The sequence below is a fragment of the Mesitornis unicolor genome, unplaced genomic scaffold (genome assembly GCF_000695765.1).
Source record: "Mesitornis unicolor isolate BGI_N332 unplaced genomic scaffold, ASM69576v1 scaffold4765, whole genome shotgun sequence".
Taxonomy (NCBI): domain Eukaryota; kingdom Metazoa; phylum Chordata; class Aves; order Mesitornithiformes; family Mesitornithidae; genus Mesitornis; species Mesitornis unicolor.
The window spans coordinates 107329-124507 of NW_010184670.1; the positions used below are offsets into that span (position 1 = coordinate 107329).

Here is a 17179-nt window from a genome sequence, read left to right on the forward strand (position 1 = left end):
CTCTGTTACAGCAAAAGGGACCTTCCAAAGGGGGGTTGCTGGTGTCAGTGTAACAGATACAGCATACAGAGGTGCTTAAGGGAAGTGAAAAATCAGCTGTCTGAAACAGTCATGCCTTCAAAAAAAATAAACTGAAAACTATTTGTTTTAAATCCTGGGTTTTTCCAGTTCTGGGTAAGCTATAACTAAAATTATTCCTGTTCAACTTCAACAGTATTTCAAACTTGAATAGTTTGAAAACTTTAAATAGGTTGAAAGGGGAAAAAATACCAGTGGTTCAAACCACTACTTGGTTTGTTTCCAGTACAAAGACTCAAGCAGCAATCTTTATCTCCCAGTCAAGATGTGCATCTATTAAAATAATGTTAAAGCATTCCAGCATTATCTTACAAGAAGTTATATTCATGACTTTGCAAAAACAAGCAATAGATCCCTTCAGAATTAAAAAAAAAAAAGTAAATCTTGTCAGATGGTGATAAAAAGAGTACACACTTATCATTACAAAGTTCATATTGCGAGTTGGAGAGTTGTAAATTTTTTAATAGACCCACTACAAGAAAGCAAGCATTGTTTATTTCACTGCTAGACAGATTCAATCCTGACACCCACCTCTTTTAATGCAAGGGCAAAATAATTTTCAGCTACCCAAAGTGATTTTTTTTTTCTAAATATGGTAATAGAGAAGTCATTTGCTTGCTGAGGATCTTAAATCCATACACTGATTTTTAGGGTTTTTTTTTTTAATGTAAGTCTTTTAAAAACAGCTCCCAGTTGTGTTAAATAAATACATTTACTTGTAATAGCTCTCAAACTAACCAAGAAAAAGACTAATTTTTTAAACTTAAAAGCACATTCAATCTTTTCTTAAAGCAAATTAAAACTATGACAACAATATTTGGCTAGTTTACAGTATCAACAAAATAAAAAATACATGCTAGAAATCAATCCTTTAATTATTAAAACAAGAAAACATGCATCCAAAGTGCTAAGACAACCAAGGAAAACGCAAACAGCTATCTACTTGTTTACTGTCAAATGCTATGGGAAACAATTCAAACTGTTGAGCAGAACTACTGTTACCTATGCTACTCACAACAAATGCAGTTGCCCAGGAGAGGGGACACTTATTTCCAACACTTAAACTCTTGCTTTCAGCAGTCTATAGCTTTGTCAAATTTTCTCCGAAGTCTACTTACTACGCAACATTCAGCTCCTCTATCCCCTTCCCATCAGAGATTTCAGTACAATATTAGTAATAGCTAATATACTGATCAGTAATACCAAAAATATTATTTGTTTGAAGAATGAGAGTAAAATGAGAGAAAGTGCAAATAATTTTAGCATTTCATGTGCTAAAATACATTATCATAGTTTTTTAGCTGGGAAACTCTGTTGTCCACTGCTTTGGAAGAAAAAGCCAAACATCTCTCTGGGGGTTCTTTATGCCAGGAATGTGCCCCTCTATCCCCCCAATAAAAAAAGATTACATTTGGCAAAGCTTTAGCAAAAATTTCAGTTTGCACATGTTCAAGAAAGATGTTTGGACCTGGCAGCTACATTTGCTAGCAATTCTGTCCCCAGGGGGCTTTACAGTTTGAATAGAACTACCCTAGAGAACTTTCTTCTTTCAGAAACTGCAGATCACTGTGGCACAAAGAAACTGAGAGTACAGATACTGTTGGTATTGAACAAACTCTAACACCCACCAGTAGCCAGACAGAAAAGCTGGAACCAGGACTTACAGGTGAGGGAAAGGAAAAAGAAAGAGATAAACCAGAAGCCAAACAATGGAAAGACAGAACAGACAAGGAGCTGGAAGGTAACTGAGTGAGAGCTCAAGTAAGGAAGATAGATGAGAATTGGCTGGATAACACATACAGAATGACACTGGGGCTATGAACCCATGGAACTAGAAAAGGCCAGAAAACTGGTTTGAGAAGCTGGAGAAAGGAAAACAGAGAAAAGGAAAGAACTAAAAGCTGGAGAAGACAAGGGCAGGTTTTGAGGTGAACAATCATTGCAGAATTTGGATAGAAACAATTCCCTTCCACACACCCTATTTTTTCCCCATCACCGTGTCCTATTGGACAGGAACCATGATTTGGAGAAGGCGGCAGGCCACTCAGAAGGGCTACAAAGTTGCAGTGAAGCTAGGCAGGGGAAAAAATTAGAAGGGCCAAAGCCCAACTCAATCTGGCTACTGCTGTAAAAGACAAACAATGCTTGTGTAGATACATTAACAACAAAAGGAGGACTAGGGAGAATCTCCATTATTGGATGCAGGGGGAAACACAGTGACTAAGGATGAGGAAAAGGCTGAGGCACTCAATGCCTTCTTTGCCTCAGTTTTTAATAGCAGGACTGGTTGTTTGCTGGGTACCCAGTCCCTTGAGCCGGAAGAGAAGGTGGGAGAACAGAATGAGACCATCATAATCGGAGAGGAAATGGTTAGTGACCTGCTGCACCACCTAGGCATACACAAGTCTATGAGGCCAGGTGGGTTACACCAGAGAGTGCTGCAGGAGTTGGCAGATGTGCTTACCAAGCCACTCTTCGCAATTTCTCAGCAGTTCTTGCTAACTTGGGAGGATCTAATGGACTGGAGATTGGCAAATGTGATGCCCACCTACAAGACAGGCCAGAAGGAGGATCCAGGGAACTACAAAGCTGTCAGTCTGACCTCGGTGCCAGGGAAGGTCATGGAACAAATCATCCTGAGTGCCATTATGCACCATTTACAGGAGAACTAGTTGATCAGGCACAGTCAATGTGGGTTCATGAAGGGCAGTTTCTGCTTAACAAACCTGATCTCCTTTTATGACAAGGTGACTTGCTTGGTCGATAAGGGAAAGGCTGTGGATTGTTTACCTGGACTTCCGTAAAGCCTTTGATACTGTTCCCCACAGCATTCTTATGAAAAACTGTTTGCCCAAGGCTTGGACATGTGTATAGTCTACTGGATCAAACACTGGCTGCATGGCTGGGCCCACAGAATGGTGGTGGAATTAAATCCAGTTGGCAGCTAGTAACAAGTGGTGTACCCCAGGGCTCAGTGTTGGGGCCGCTTCTTTTAATATCTTTATCAGTGACCTGGGATGAGGGGATTGAGTGGACCCTCAGTAAGTTTGCAGATGACAAGTAGTTAGGTCGGAGTGTTGATCTGCTTGAGGGTAGGAAGGCTCCTCAGGGGGGCCTGGATAGGCTGGATCAATGGGTTGAGGCCACTTTCCTGAGATTCAACATGGCCAAGTGCCAAGTTCCTGCACTTGGGTCACAACAACCCCATGCAATGCTACAGGCTTAGGAAGAGTGGTTGGAAAGCTGCCCAGCAGAAAGGGACCTGGAGTGTTTATTGACAGCTGGCTGAACATGAGCCAGCAGTGTGTCCAGCAGCATCCTGGCTTGCATCAGGAATAGTATAGCCAGCAGGATCAGGGAAGTGATTGTCCCACTGTACTCTGCACTGGTGAGGCCGCACCTTGAGTACTGTGTTCAATTTTGGGCACCACAGTGTAAGATATTGAGGTGCTGGAGAGGGTCCAAAGAAGTGCATCAAAGCTAGTGAAGGGTCTTGAGAATAAGTCTTCTGAGGAGCATCTGAGGGACTTAGTGTTGTTTAGTCTGAAGAAAAGGAGGCTGAGAGGAGACCTTATCACTCTCCACAACTACCTGAAAGGTAGTTGTAGAGAGGTGGGTGTGGGTCTCTTCTCACAAGTTACAACTGATAGGACAAGAGGAAATGGTGTCAAGTTATGCCAGAGGAGTTTTAGGCTAGACATTAGGAAAAACTTTTACACTGAAAGGGTTATCAAAGACTGGAACAGGCTGCCCAGGGAAGTGGTTGAATCACCATCCTTGGATGTATTTAAAAGCCACCTCAATACGGTGCTGAGGGACAATGTTTAGAAGTGGGCATGGTAGAGTGATGATCTTAAAGGTCTTTTCCAACTATAACAATTCTATGACTGCCACCACTGAAATGCAAGATTATTCTGCATTTGTAAAATCTGATTTTTAAAATTCAAGTTATTAAACTTAGATCACTCCTTTTGACAATTATTCTTCATATCAATGGCTGTCTGGAAGAGGACTATACATGACCAGTAACATCATCTCCTTAGGCAACCTATACATTTCTTCTCATTTTTGAATGTCCTATTAAACTGGGAGACAGGAGAGAGGATGCAAAAAATCCCAGAGCATCAGCACAAAGTCCCTACCCACGAGAATATACTGCAAGTTTTGTTTCTTAAAAAGAAAGCTGTAGCTCTTGAAAAGAGGCTGCATCCTTCCTGACAGAGGCACGAGACTGACTGCAGGCTAGTTATTAGGTACTGGACAGAGATAGAGTTACAGGAACTCTGGACAGAATAGAGTATATTGGGACAAAAACTGAAATACTGTTATTTCAGCTGAGCTGGAGACTACTTTACTGTATCTTATTTCTCATGATGCAAACCCACTTCACTTTATGTGGGTTCTTTCTAGTTGCAATTGTAGCCTACAGCAAAATACATACGATTAAAGAGCATCATGTCATTTCTGTATCAACACTTACTCTCCTTTTTCATCCGTGAAAGTGAGGTCCTCTTTGTCTCCACCCTTAAACTTGAACAAAATTTCTAAACAAGAATATGCTAACATACCAACTTGCACTTTGCCCCTTTCAGGAGAGCAGCATTAAGGAACAGAAAGCTAGCTAAGGTAACTCTGAACAGAAAAATTGGTAAGCAACAAGAAGCTGGTTCCTCAGCACTCATTTTAGAAACTCCTTCACAGCCAACACTATAGTAGGAAGGGAGGAAATCCAACAGGCATAAAATAACTGCCACTCCTGAAACAAGTCTTATGTTGGAGGTAAAACCTGTTTCAAAAGCAACAGAGGGGAGGGAAAGGGTGCAGTTTCCTGGACTCCAGATAGTGATTAAAAAATGTCCTGGGCATATCAAGACTTGAAAGGCTCCACTGTGCAAAACTTCTCACCTCTTTTAGTTGATCAGCACTTCCCCATGATGCTGAGCGCTGATGTGATCTCTTTTCTGCTCCTTCTTCAGTCCAACAGCTAGGTGTCTAGAGGGGAAAAAAAAAATAAAAGAAAGAAAGTGTACTGTGCTGAATTCTCCAGGTAAGAAAAACTTTTGACACAAATTACTGCTTTACTCTTTCTGCAGTGTCAGAGTTCAGGCACTACACATGAAGAATATATTTCATAATCTGATATGCAGCAGTAACAGCCTCAACACAAAAAACCAATATTGAAAACTAAGGCTTTGTAAACTTTCATTTACGAAGGATGAAGACAATGCACATTGCTGAAGAAGGAATCAGAGGCCTGACAATCACATAAAACCTTACCTGACTGCTCTCATCTGCACTTTAGCATCCATTTCTCGATTTTGCTCAGTGGGCAGTTTAGAAAACCACAAGATTTTAAAAAATATACATCGAGACCAAAGCCACGATTCATTTCTCCCACCTGTCTTCCTTAATCACTGGGCCATCTAATCAGTTCTTTCTTGCCAGCTCTGACTTGATAGAGTTTGATAGTTTGACTTGATAGATAGTTTGATAGACCTTTTATTACATTTGGCACCAACCTACACGAGCAGAACAGTGAAGGGCAGGCCTTTTTCAGCCTTGTCTGCAAGCCTAGAAGCCTGGGGACTGTCCTTGGACGTAGGATAGATAAAGTTAAATGCCAAAGACTGAGAAGGGTCTGGAAGCCAGATCTCCCAAATCCTGTGCTGATTCACCACATGACTGCTATGAAAATTGAAGATATCCACCAGCATTTCTGAACAAGAGAGTCACCAGCTGCCAGAAGAGCAATGGGGACATTTGAAACCCAGGGAAAGTTTGGGTATGAACAAACAATTCAACAATTCCTACTAGTATTAGCTGATTCTTCACAGTAAGGCCACAAGAAATAAAATCACACCACTTAAAATGATAAGAATTTGGCAGTGAGGTTTTTTCAGGGAGATGTCACTACAGCCCAGCAGGACAAGTGGGATCTGAGATCCACCTCTCTGCAGGACTTTCTTCTCATGCACGGAGAACCTGTTCCTCTGCAGTTTTCCTTACTCTAGCTTCCTCGCTAGGGTCTACAAACATCTGTAGTACTCACACACATAGCAGACACTGTTCTGCTCAGGAAGGAGACCGAGCATTCCTTGGAGAACACAACAAAAACAACATCTGCAGCCCCTCACCGCACTGCCCTGCAAAGAGAGGTGGACACAGCCCTCCAGGGCCAGGCCACTCAAGTCACTGTGGTACCATTAAGCACTGAACTGTAGTTTCAGAGCACAGGCTTTACCTTGATAATCACTGCACTGCCACAGTAATACATGGCCTACAGCCCAACACCTAACTCATAAGTGCTAATATTTGATGTGCTAAGTCACTTTATGCACACAAGCCTACATATCCCGTTTGTGTTTTCTGCCAGCCCTGCACTTTCCATGCTTTCAGTGGGTTTTTTCCTCAATTATTTTCATACCACCAGGAATACTTCCACCAAAGGCCTAGCAAGCTGTGTGGGCAGATAGAAAGCAAAATTGAAAAAGTCAGTAACAGAGTTTTTGCTGCATGTTCCCAGGAAAGAAAAAATAAGTCTTTATAAAAGCTAGGGTTCTGTGTATTTATTATATAACTCTGTGTGGGTCTAGGGAAGAAACTAGAAGATAATGTGGTTAGGATAAAAAAATACCAAGAGCGAAGAGTTAAAACAGCCTCTCAAAACTGTGAGGGGAAACATGGGAGTCCCTCAGCCAGGCAACCCATGACTCTTGTCGCTCAAAGCACACATGCTATCTGCCTGTGCATTTGCTTGCTCTGCATTTCAGCAGAGCCATGTTGTACATAATTACTTGCTCTTGCAGACTGGGTGCTTACCCCCACAGGCTTTCACAATCTATTACACCTTACTTTCCAATTTAAACTGCTCTTTTCTTAAAGTACTTTACTATATCCCCAAGTACAGCCGGAACCATATCCACATACAAAACCAGAAAAGCATCACTGCAAAGGGAATTATTTGGAAATTTATCTTCGAAAGAGTGTTTTCTGAATACAACACTGCTCCACAGTTTGGGGAACAACTCTAAGACAAAGTAAAAATAGGCATTTCACATGCTTAAATATTTACCTGTAATGCAGGAGGGTATACAGGGATCACTGCAAGCTCATAGACTTTCAACTACAGCTTAATTAACAGAACAGAAAAGACATCGAGTATCTAAAAAGCCAAAGTGAGTTTCTCAACAAAGAGAAGAAAACTGTTTAAAAAAAAACACCAAAAAACCATATACAGAAAGAGCGAGCTTGCCTGTAGTTCTTTAAGCACAAATATTGATCCAGACAGCAAGAACAAAAAAACCAAACTAATAGCAACACACTGAAGAACTTCATCAACACCACTTGTGATTGTTAGCAAAGAGAGGTGGGAATCTTTACATTGCAGTTGATTTAATCAGAGATCAAAAGTAGCAAATAGAAAACATCCATTCACTTAATACAAAATTCTGTACTTTCTCAAATATGCTTTGACACTCCCACTCAAATACTATCTTCCTTGAGACAAGGATTACACAGTTGCTTTCAATCTCTGGTAAATTGAGTCAAGTCACAACCTTTCAAAATATACATACAAGTATCAGTATACAGGGGGCAGACTATTTGTGTCCCTCAATTTTATTTGCAGTATTAGATTACAAATACTATATAATGTTCCTAGTACTGAAGTCAGGCAATGTTATATTAATGTGCTATTTATATTCAGATGGAAAAAAGAAAAAAAGTTAAAAGAATTACACAACATAAGCAGTTACCAGAATATTACAGCAAGCTGTTCTTCTTCAAACCCTAGAAATTGCTGCTTATAATACATTGTAACCCAAATTATATGACGATAAATTGTGTTTGTAACCCAAAATTCTTATATTGAAGCAAAAGCTGTTGGTTTTTTAATTAAATTAAATTTAAAAAAATAAAAATAATTAGAACCCTACACTTGTTACATTCAAACAGAAATTTTATTTTTGTAAGTTCAGCTCATGTATGAGCACCTCATATCTCGCTTGAATGTTGTAATATACATCACAAATAAGATAGGAGTGCACAGCACCCTTGATCTGCCACATTTAATGAAAACTGTTTTTCCATCTTTATATTTACAACTTTCACAAAACAGGGCTTAACCATAGAAGCCTTCATTTGAAGCTGCAAGTGTACTTCCCATGTGTTCAAACATACTTTAAAAAAATTAAAGTAAAATAGTAACTAAAAACTGCACCTGAAGAAAAATTTCTGAATCACAATAAACAAAGCCAAAGTTGCTGCACTTCAAGTCAGAAACACAGTAAGAGAGGTCATAGGCACTATCTCTGTGAAATTGGTAATATTTCTGAGCTGAAATAACTTTACAGCATCACTTAAGTATGAACTAAACTTTATGAAATGGAAGGATTATTCCTGCAAGTCTGTATTCAGAAACTAAGATTTAAAATATTTTAGAAGGAGAACCTTGAAAACATTAAGGAACACATTCTGCAGCTTCAAGAGGAGGATCGCTGGTATTTCGAAATGTGAAGGTTCGTGGTTCCAGTTTCAGTTGACACAATGCTTAAAGCATGCACATGGGATAGGACATGCTGAGAACACCACATCTGGTTGCTCTCTTCAGTCCTAATGTAAATCACAATTACCATTGTTCTAACTCACTCAACCTTGTAGAGATTAGCATTTCTTCTAACATGTCTGGTAATTCTGCCTTGCTTTTCCACCCATGGCAGGGATATACACCTACATTCTTTCCACTTCATTTATATCAGAATGACTGCATGGAGTACCAACCCATATAAACCTAAAATAAGACTGAATTACTCTAAATATCTCACATTTTATTGCCAGCCCTTCACTCTAATTACTATATCTAGTCTGCATTCCAGATTAACTACACTGGGGGATGGGTGCAAAGATTAAGAACACAACACTAGGTTTTTTTTATAGGAGAAGCAACGATGTTTCCAAAGAACTTCCACATTCAAAAGAAACGCAACAACAGCGCTAGAAGTCTGATGAGTCTTCAAATGTTTCTAAAGCATTCAAAGGCCCTCCAGGAATTTTACAGAAAGAAATGGCCTAAAGAGTTAGAAGTCAATTTGACTATAGGTGATGACTCCTCTTAAACATCACATAGGTTAAGAAAAGTTAGAATGATAAATGCATAGTTAAATGACACATCTTTTCCTTCTTGTCTCTTCTGCCTGAAGTATGTCATTAAAATATCCCATGAAAATGATGATAACTAATACACAAATGAAAAAGCTTCATGTAATTGAGCCTCCTGGTTTATGATGTTGATTTTAAAGCAACAGAATTTATACCCGAAGAAAATAAAACATTACTCAGGTGACTAATGAGAGGTAACTACATTAAAGCCTTGACCCACACAAAAAACACCCATATTTTAGCCAAGCATTCCAGTTTAATAACTCTGCATTATTCTTTAGATTAGAAAGAAAAAATTCTGAAAGGCATTTTGCAAATTTTCTTCATTTCTATTTTTGTAATATGTAATTGACATATGAATTAACAAAAAAGGCATATCCAGGCATACTGGAATCCAGTTTATGTCATCAATTGGCAGGGGAACCAAAAATAACTAAATCATATTCCACTTGGTCATTTGTTCTTTTCCCTGTATTATTTAGATCAAGAAAGATTACACAGATGAACTTTAACTGGCAATATCTTTGTTACGATATCAATATAATATGTTTATCCCTAATCTCTCCTCCTTTTCAATTTTATAAAAATCTTTTAAATTATTTGGCTATTGCCAAATAATGATATTAATAAACCATTATCCAAATGTTTCTGAAGATTCTGAGGTTAGACATAACCATTTTAACATTGAATTATTCCTTACACTAGGAAGGGAGAAACACATGTATAGCATGAAGAAGCATACAAAAATCGCTCCATTAGTGTTCCCAACAGAAACGGAAAAAATGGGGAACGAAAGCCATACTGAGTTTTATATTGCCTTAATGAAAAGTTCAAATTTTACTGAAAAGGAGAGAGAAGCAGGACAGTGGAGGAACCTGGAAGGGGATCATAAAGTCTATCAACATGTATAATGACTTCCTATAATAGGAAATTTCCCTGCATTTCTGAAATACCTAAAACACTACTAAGTGAAATGGTGTACCTTTGATTATCTAAAACTTGCTGCTCCTTAAAGATCAGCTAGTTGTACACATATGCACACAAATACATGCATATTACTGAGGAATCTGCAATTGTATAAATGTCCCAGTGCACAGTGTCACAGTATAGTTTTCCAGAAGAAAACAACAGCCTCACTTCTCTTTAGTGTCTTCAGTCGAAACACTTGAGGTGGGTAAGAGGGACACAGAAATATGAACTATAGTTACTGTTCTCTAAGATGCAATAGAAACTAAACCAAACAAACAAAATTCTGTTTTCTCTATTTAAATAGACATATTATTGAATTCTTTCCTGGTTTAATTTTAGAGAAAGAAGAAACATTTTAATCATGCGCACAGGTTCAAAGAATGTAAGTGGGAAACAAAAATTTGGAATAAAACTCATTAAAGGTTCATCTGACTTTTTAAAATACAAGAATTCTAAGAAACTTGGAACAGCCATAATCATCACCTTCATGAAACTGCACAAAATTTGAATTTTAAATTAATGTTTAATTAGGGACAAAAAGTACTCTTGAAAAAGAAATAATTATTCCTCCTACAATGTAAGTTATACTGACAGTATTGTTCATGAGTTTAGAAGTAAAATGAGATAATTAACTCTGCAATGAAACATGCTCATACAAAAATTAGTTTATTGATTTTCATTATCTTGTTTTTATTTATTCTGTTTGCTACCATCTTCCACTCTGCTAAACTAGCAAGTGTTATTATTTTTAGCTACTGTAAACTATATGAACTCCCATGAGGTAAACTGTTCCTTAGCCAACAAACATGAAGCAGTAGAAGTACTTGTGCTGGTACTCAGGCAAAGAGCAAGGTCTTAATTTAATTTACCTTAATTTGCCATGCATACATCCTACCAATGACTTGCAACTCATCCTTGGTTCTGGAAATTAGATATACTTCAAACTACACAGAGCTCAAAGAACAAATAACCCACACACAACAAAATAACTCAAGTCAATACTTTATGATCAATGACAAGCTTCTCTAGTGACCATTTTACTTTAAAAAAACCTTGGAATTCACTGGGCCAATCACTATGCTTATGACATTTTACATATTCATATAGTCCTGAGTAGTCAAGACACACACTTTTTGACTTAAAACACTGCTAAATGCTTGATTTTTGCATAATTTGAATAAAAAGATAGCTAATAATTCCTTGTTAGAAGATATCCACACACATCCAAACCATTACACTTCTCTGCCCTTTTCCTTTTGAAATAATACTCTGACTTGTAATAACAGTACTGTCTTTCCTCTCTGTTACATGTGATTGTGCTGAAAAGGTAAAACTTCATTTTTTAATTTTTTTTTTCCTCCCTGAGCTTTGTTTCTGAATGAGTCAAAGGGTGGCAGCCAACAGGTCAAATAACCTAAACACTTACTTGAGCTCACTAGAAAAGCAATTTTACTGCCAAATGCTTGGAGCTCAAATATTTATAGAACAAGTTTGTTTCTCTTTTCTGTAACTAGTGGAAAGGTTTGTTTGTGAATGTTTAAATATTCTAAATTTTCTATTCATATGGGTATTTGTGAAGTTGGATATAGATATATGTTTTAAGAGAAGGGTTAAGAAATACAGTAACTACAAAGCATCCTACTGAAAATCTCTTGAATGGAAATTACGTTTTTAGAACATAAAAACTTTCAAGGCATAGTGTTGTAAAAGGAAGGCACCTTGGAAGTTAATCCAGGATTAAGAACTTTTTAGGTGGATTTTTCATGACGGTAAAGATGATTGCTGCTTCTTTGCTAAAACTGGCTGGCTGGTTTCAAAATGAATTAGTAGGACATGAAGACAGCATTTTCTCAAAGGATCCCACCACAGTTTCTAAAAGTTTCCTTGAACAATTTTAATCAGATTCCTAAATTCATTAAACAGGATTTCTGGAACATCTTTTTTTTCTTTTCTAAGCATTCTGTGCATATTCTTCCCCCATCAGAGGGCTTTCTGCATTGTGTTATTATTTGTATATTATTTGTGTTATTGTCTTTATATTATAAAGACATTTTGAAAATTATTTCTACATTCTAACCTGTCCCAAGAAATTCAGTATTACATGAAAGACTAAAATGGTGGCAAAACAGGTGACAAGTTTGTTGCAAGTCAGCAGAAACTAATCAAAGCCTATACACCTACAAGTGAAGTCGTAACAGAAAAATCCTTGGTATTTTAAAGGTATCATATGCATCGTGACAACATAAGCTCCCATTAAAAACAATTCTTGAGGCCAAAATAGATTTATAAGCAAGAGGATGTCAGCAGTATCATTTTTCTTTGCAGGACACCCATGATCTTGTCATGGCACAAGAGAGAGAAAACTAATTTAACAACCACCCCTACACAGTCTGTAGATTGCAAATAAAACCAAAGATAGTTTCTTCTAGTTTTGAATTTAGTTTAGAACACAAACTCAGATGACTTACTCCAAAACCCAGTAACACTACTGAAATAAAAAAAAAAATCAAGAATGCAACTCCTTTTCTCATAATTTGAGGTTTTTAGAATTACTTATTTTTATGGCTGTTTGACAGTGATCATCTTTCCGGGCAACAAGCTACAGCATGAGGAGGAATCGGGCAAGAAACAGCATTCCCCTTTCTAGCCAAAGAGCACTGACACGCTGTGAAGGCCACACCAGCCCATACCTGCCAGAGGCTCCTGCGAAGGACAAAGCCCTGAGGAGGAAACAAGGGTGTCAGGCCATAAATCACCTCAGTGGCCTTCCCTGTGAGGCTGGTGGTAAGGCTCCCTTTCTGAAGTCTGGCCTCAAGAAGCAACTCTTCCACAGAGCATTTTTATTTGTGTGTCTTGCTACTAAGTAGCAGAGTGGACATCTCTCACTCCCAGCTTCCTCTTCTGGATTTCCCCTCCAGTGACAAACCAACCAATTCCTCTTGACAGTAAACTCTCCCCTTCTCCTCCCCTGCACAGACACAAATATACTTTTTGAGACCCACAGATTTACTGCCATGGTTTAGTAAAATTTTCAGTTTGTCAACCACTACTATTACAGAATCTTTTTTTTTTAAATAACACTCATCAGAATTTTGCACACATCAGCTTCAAAATAAACCAGATACAAGGCTGAGATTGAAATCTGATTACATAGCCTCAACAGATCTGCCCACATACAGAAAATTATTTTTAACAACTGTTTTCTAAAAGCATGAAAATGTTCTGTTGCATACCATGCTACTGAATTGACACTGATTAAAAAACCACTACTGTACTCTATTTTTAGGGCTTCATGTTTACAATAAAGTTAAGCGAATCCACATTTCTTCAGAATTAAGTTGAGCTAAGATTCCAGATCAGGTGATAAAAAAGTATTATCAGGAAGACATCAATAATAAGAAACATCTCTGTTGTCTTGTTTTACAGCTTTTACCTGAGTAGATTTATCTTTCATACATGAAGGGTAGTGTACGTGGGGATCACGTGGCCACTGTCCTGTGAGGTAAGGTCCTGTTATTGTGTCCAAAGAAGAAGTTCGCCTTATGGTACCAGAAGTTCTGATTTGCTGGGATTTTGGCCTGTCCACTGTAGAAAACCAGAACAAAAATCAACAAAAAAGTCAGGCTAAATTTGATTTGAAATGTTAAAAGCTAGCTACGACACACAATGGCAAGAACACATCAGAAACCTTTGTCTAAATGCCAAGCTGAAAAGAATACCATCACATCAAAGCAAATAACATCAGACAAAGGAGAAAAAAATACAAAAGGGAAAACTGAATGGTTACAAAAAAAACCAAAACAAAACAAAAACCAACATCACAAAAAAAACAAGGTTTCAAGTGTTTGTATCTGCAGAGAGCCAGGCTACTTATGCCATATATTTTCAGCAACAAAAACATCAAGCAGACTTCAATGCACTGATGATGCAACTGAGGAAAGCCTGACAATACAGAAATAGAAAATATAACACAGTATCAGTATTCGGTTACCTTTTTTTTTTAATACGGTTTCCTTAGCTTTCAAAGTACTAAAGCACAAATCATGACAGAAAATATGATTCTTAAGAAGGTGCATATCTGATTTCTTGCTCCCATGTACGTCATTCCATATTATTTACAAGATCCCAATGCAGGCCTTAGCAAGCTGGATGCATGCGACTGTGTATTTCCCCCTGACACAGCTCAGGTCAAGGCAGCTGCTGTGTTTGTCTTCACCCATCACAGCACCTGCAACCTCCAACTCCTCCCTGTGCCTCTCTCCCATGATCTAGGTGTATAGAAACACTTTTTCCTGCATTTTATTTGGAAAGCAGAGAGTAGGGTGATTCATGAGATTGATGTGGGAAAGCACAGTTTTACAGCATGTTCCCTGGATCGTCTTGCTTTGTCCTTTAGGCAAAATGACTTCATATACTTATTTTCTAGACTTCACATAAGCCAACCTAAGCCCTACATTACAGCTACTAGCTATGTTCCTCACCCCTACTAAAAGAAGTTTGCACGCGAGATGACTTTCCAGTTACTCACATACTATGCACTGACCTGACCCACCAAAACCTTGCTCAGAACTTTAGAGCAGAGCTGCTAGCATCCCTTGAGCTCAACCACACACTGACCTCCACATGCATTTTCCTTTTGTATACCACCTAGAATTGCTGAATCTCAAAAGGCAGACTCCATCATCAATGTTTATATAGAGTTCAGCACAATGATTAGGATAAAGCCTGCGCTAACACCATGCTTATAATATGATATATGAATATGATAATGTTCAAACAGACCATTTTAGCGAAACGTAGAGCTGCTGAAACACTTCATTAGCTACTCATTTTAGGTGAGGAGTTCTAAATAACGTGAATTGGAAGCGTGAAGTATACCGTGCTCCCTTTGTATAATGTAATTGTTTTGAACACCTTATCTATAAATAAAATCCCTACAGTTTCAAACAGATCTATCCTCACAGGACTCAAATAGTGACAAATTTGCATTTGAAGAAAGATATCTGAACTAGTAAAAGTAAAGAAGCCTGAAATCCAAAATAAAGTTGACAGAATTTTAAACATGAAGCCCGAACTTACATTGGTGCTGAAATACAAGTGTACCTAAAGGGTGCATATCTACAAAGCATTCTTCCAACCTTCACCGTCATGCTATGGCACTATGCTACTCCGTCAGGTAGCCTGAGTTTTGAAAACTTCTCCAAAAGCTATGTTCATTAGATATATATTACATGCAAAAAATTATCAGGAATATGTTAAATATGTAAGTCGTTAAATGTGTTCTAAAAAAAGTTTTAAAACAAGTTAGAGACCACGCAAAGACAAACTGGCAAGACAATGTCTGAAGATGAGGAAATAAAGACTAAGCATACTTCTGCAAACTTTACATTTAAAAAGTCTTGCTAAAAAAACCAAAAACAACAAAAAAACACAAGTCCCAAACACACAAATAAAATGTATACAACCAGAGAATGAACTAAGGTCTTTGTTTTGTTCTATATCCAGACGAAAGGCAGCAGCAATACCAACGTTAACAACTAACATAATTCCATTACAACGGAATGGAAACAAACACCACCAAAAGTTACTACATTTACATTTTTCCATGGTAGTCTTGGAAGTAGAGTGCAGGATGCTGTCAAACACTAAAGCCAGGAGAAGGAAAGTTCAAGGTGTAATCTTGAAAGTTCATATTGCTTTTTCAGTCTTTGAATTAAGGAAACAAACCATTTCTCAACCAAATAAATCAATACAAGTTAACATTAATTTAATGCCAACCCTATTCCGTTGTTGTCTGCGCTCCTTCCATCTACTTCAGGATGGCATGCACAGATGTGTGAACCCACCTAGTGAAGTGATTCACTGAGTTAAACATAAACAAAACTAAAATGTACCCCCAAAAGTCCTAAAGACATGGTTTTCCCCACTACAGGCAGAGCTGGCATATTATAATGGACAGAAAATACCACAGGAAAGCTAGAAGGCTGAGGTCTGTTCAAGAACAGTTTTGGCTTTTATCCTTTTATGATACATCCTTAAATCAAAAAAAATAAAGAAGGAATCTGTAAGCATGAAATTTGAAGGAACTTTTACAAATTAGCATTTGACAAACTGACTTGTACGGTAATGTACTTACAAATGACAGGATGCTGTGGAGAGCAGTGCTGAACTGGACACCACAACGGTGGTGGCTCAGATCAGCTTAAATTGTTTTCTAAATATTAAAACTGCTCTCAGGATTTATTTCTTAATTTTGCTTTTTCTTATCTCATTATAAAAGTCTGGCTTCCTGCTACTCTAAGGATCTACTACAGAACTTTCACTTCTCCCCAGACTTCCATTACCAATGGGATTTTGATGCTACTATCATGAATATTTTTCTCCAGGCCAAATCATTTTCTCTGGATGGAAACCTCATGCTCCAGTTCTCTCAGAGAAGCAAAAAAAAAAAAAAAAAAAAAAGCAGCAAGTACCATCTGATATCTGAAGCACTTCAACAGCTCCTGAAGTTAGCCAACAGACTTCAGCATCCAGAAAGGCTTCATCAATATTCAGAAATGTCTAAAATTACAGACTGATTTTACTCAAGTTTCAGACTATACCTCATCTGACAACATCTGAGTATACGAATGGATTTTACTGGAGGGATAAGTCAGAAGAACTCCATTGCCTTCCTAAGTGATGTGTGATATATCCCACAAGAAGCTCAGCTCTACCTCTAGAACAAGTAAATTTAGGAACATAGCACTTAAGCAGCATAACGTTACCTGAAAAAGTTAGCTAGAAATTATAAAAGCAAGATGTATGCTCACAGGAAGGCAAAATAGTTTGTGTTATTTAGAATATGCCACAAGTTCTAATAGCATGTATTTAAGGCCTACTGCTACACATTTCTAGTTACACAAAAAATGACATAAGGGTCCACCTGAATACTACAGCTGGTGAAATTTGGCATGATCCTACCTCCCAGCAGGAA

The 17179-nt window shown here is 37.9% G+C and overlaps 1 protein-coding gene across 1 annotated transcript in view; it reads right to left on the reverse strand.

Annotated features, from left to right (window-relative positions):
- GLCCI1 (glucocorticoid induced transcript 1) overlaps positions 1-17179 on the reverse strand; it is a 52003-nt gene that overhangs the window by 22041 nt on the left and 12783 nt on the right. Inside the window, exons 2-3 of the mRNA XM_010184528.1 lie at positions 13637-13788; positions 4984-5070 (exon numbers count right to left, since the gene is read on the reverse strand). Of these exons, the coding sequence (XP_010182830.1) occupies positions 4984-5070; positions 13637-13788 (239 nt within the window). The remainder of the gene's footprint in view (positions 1-4983; positions 5071-13636; positions 13789-17179) is intronic.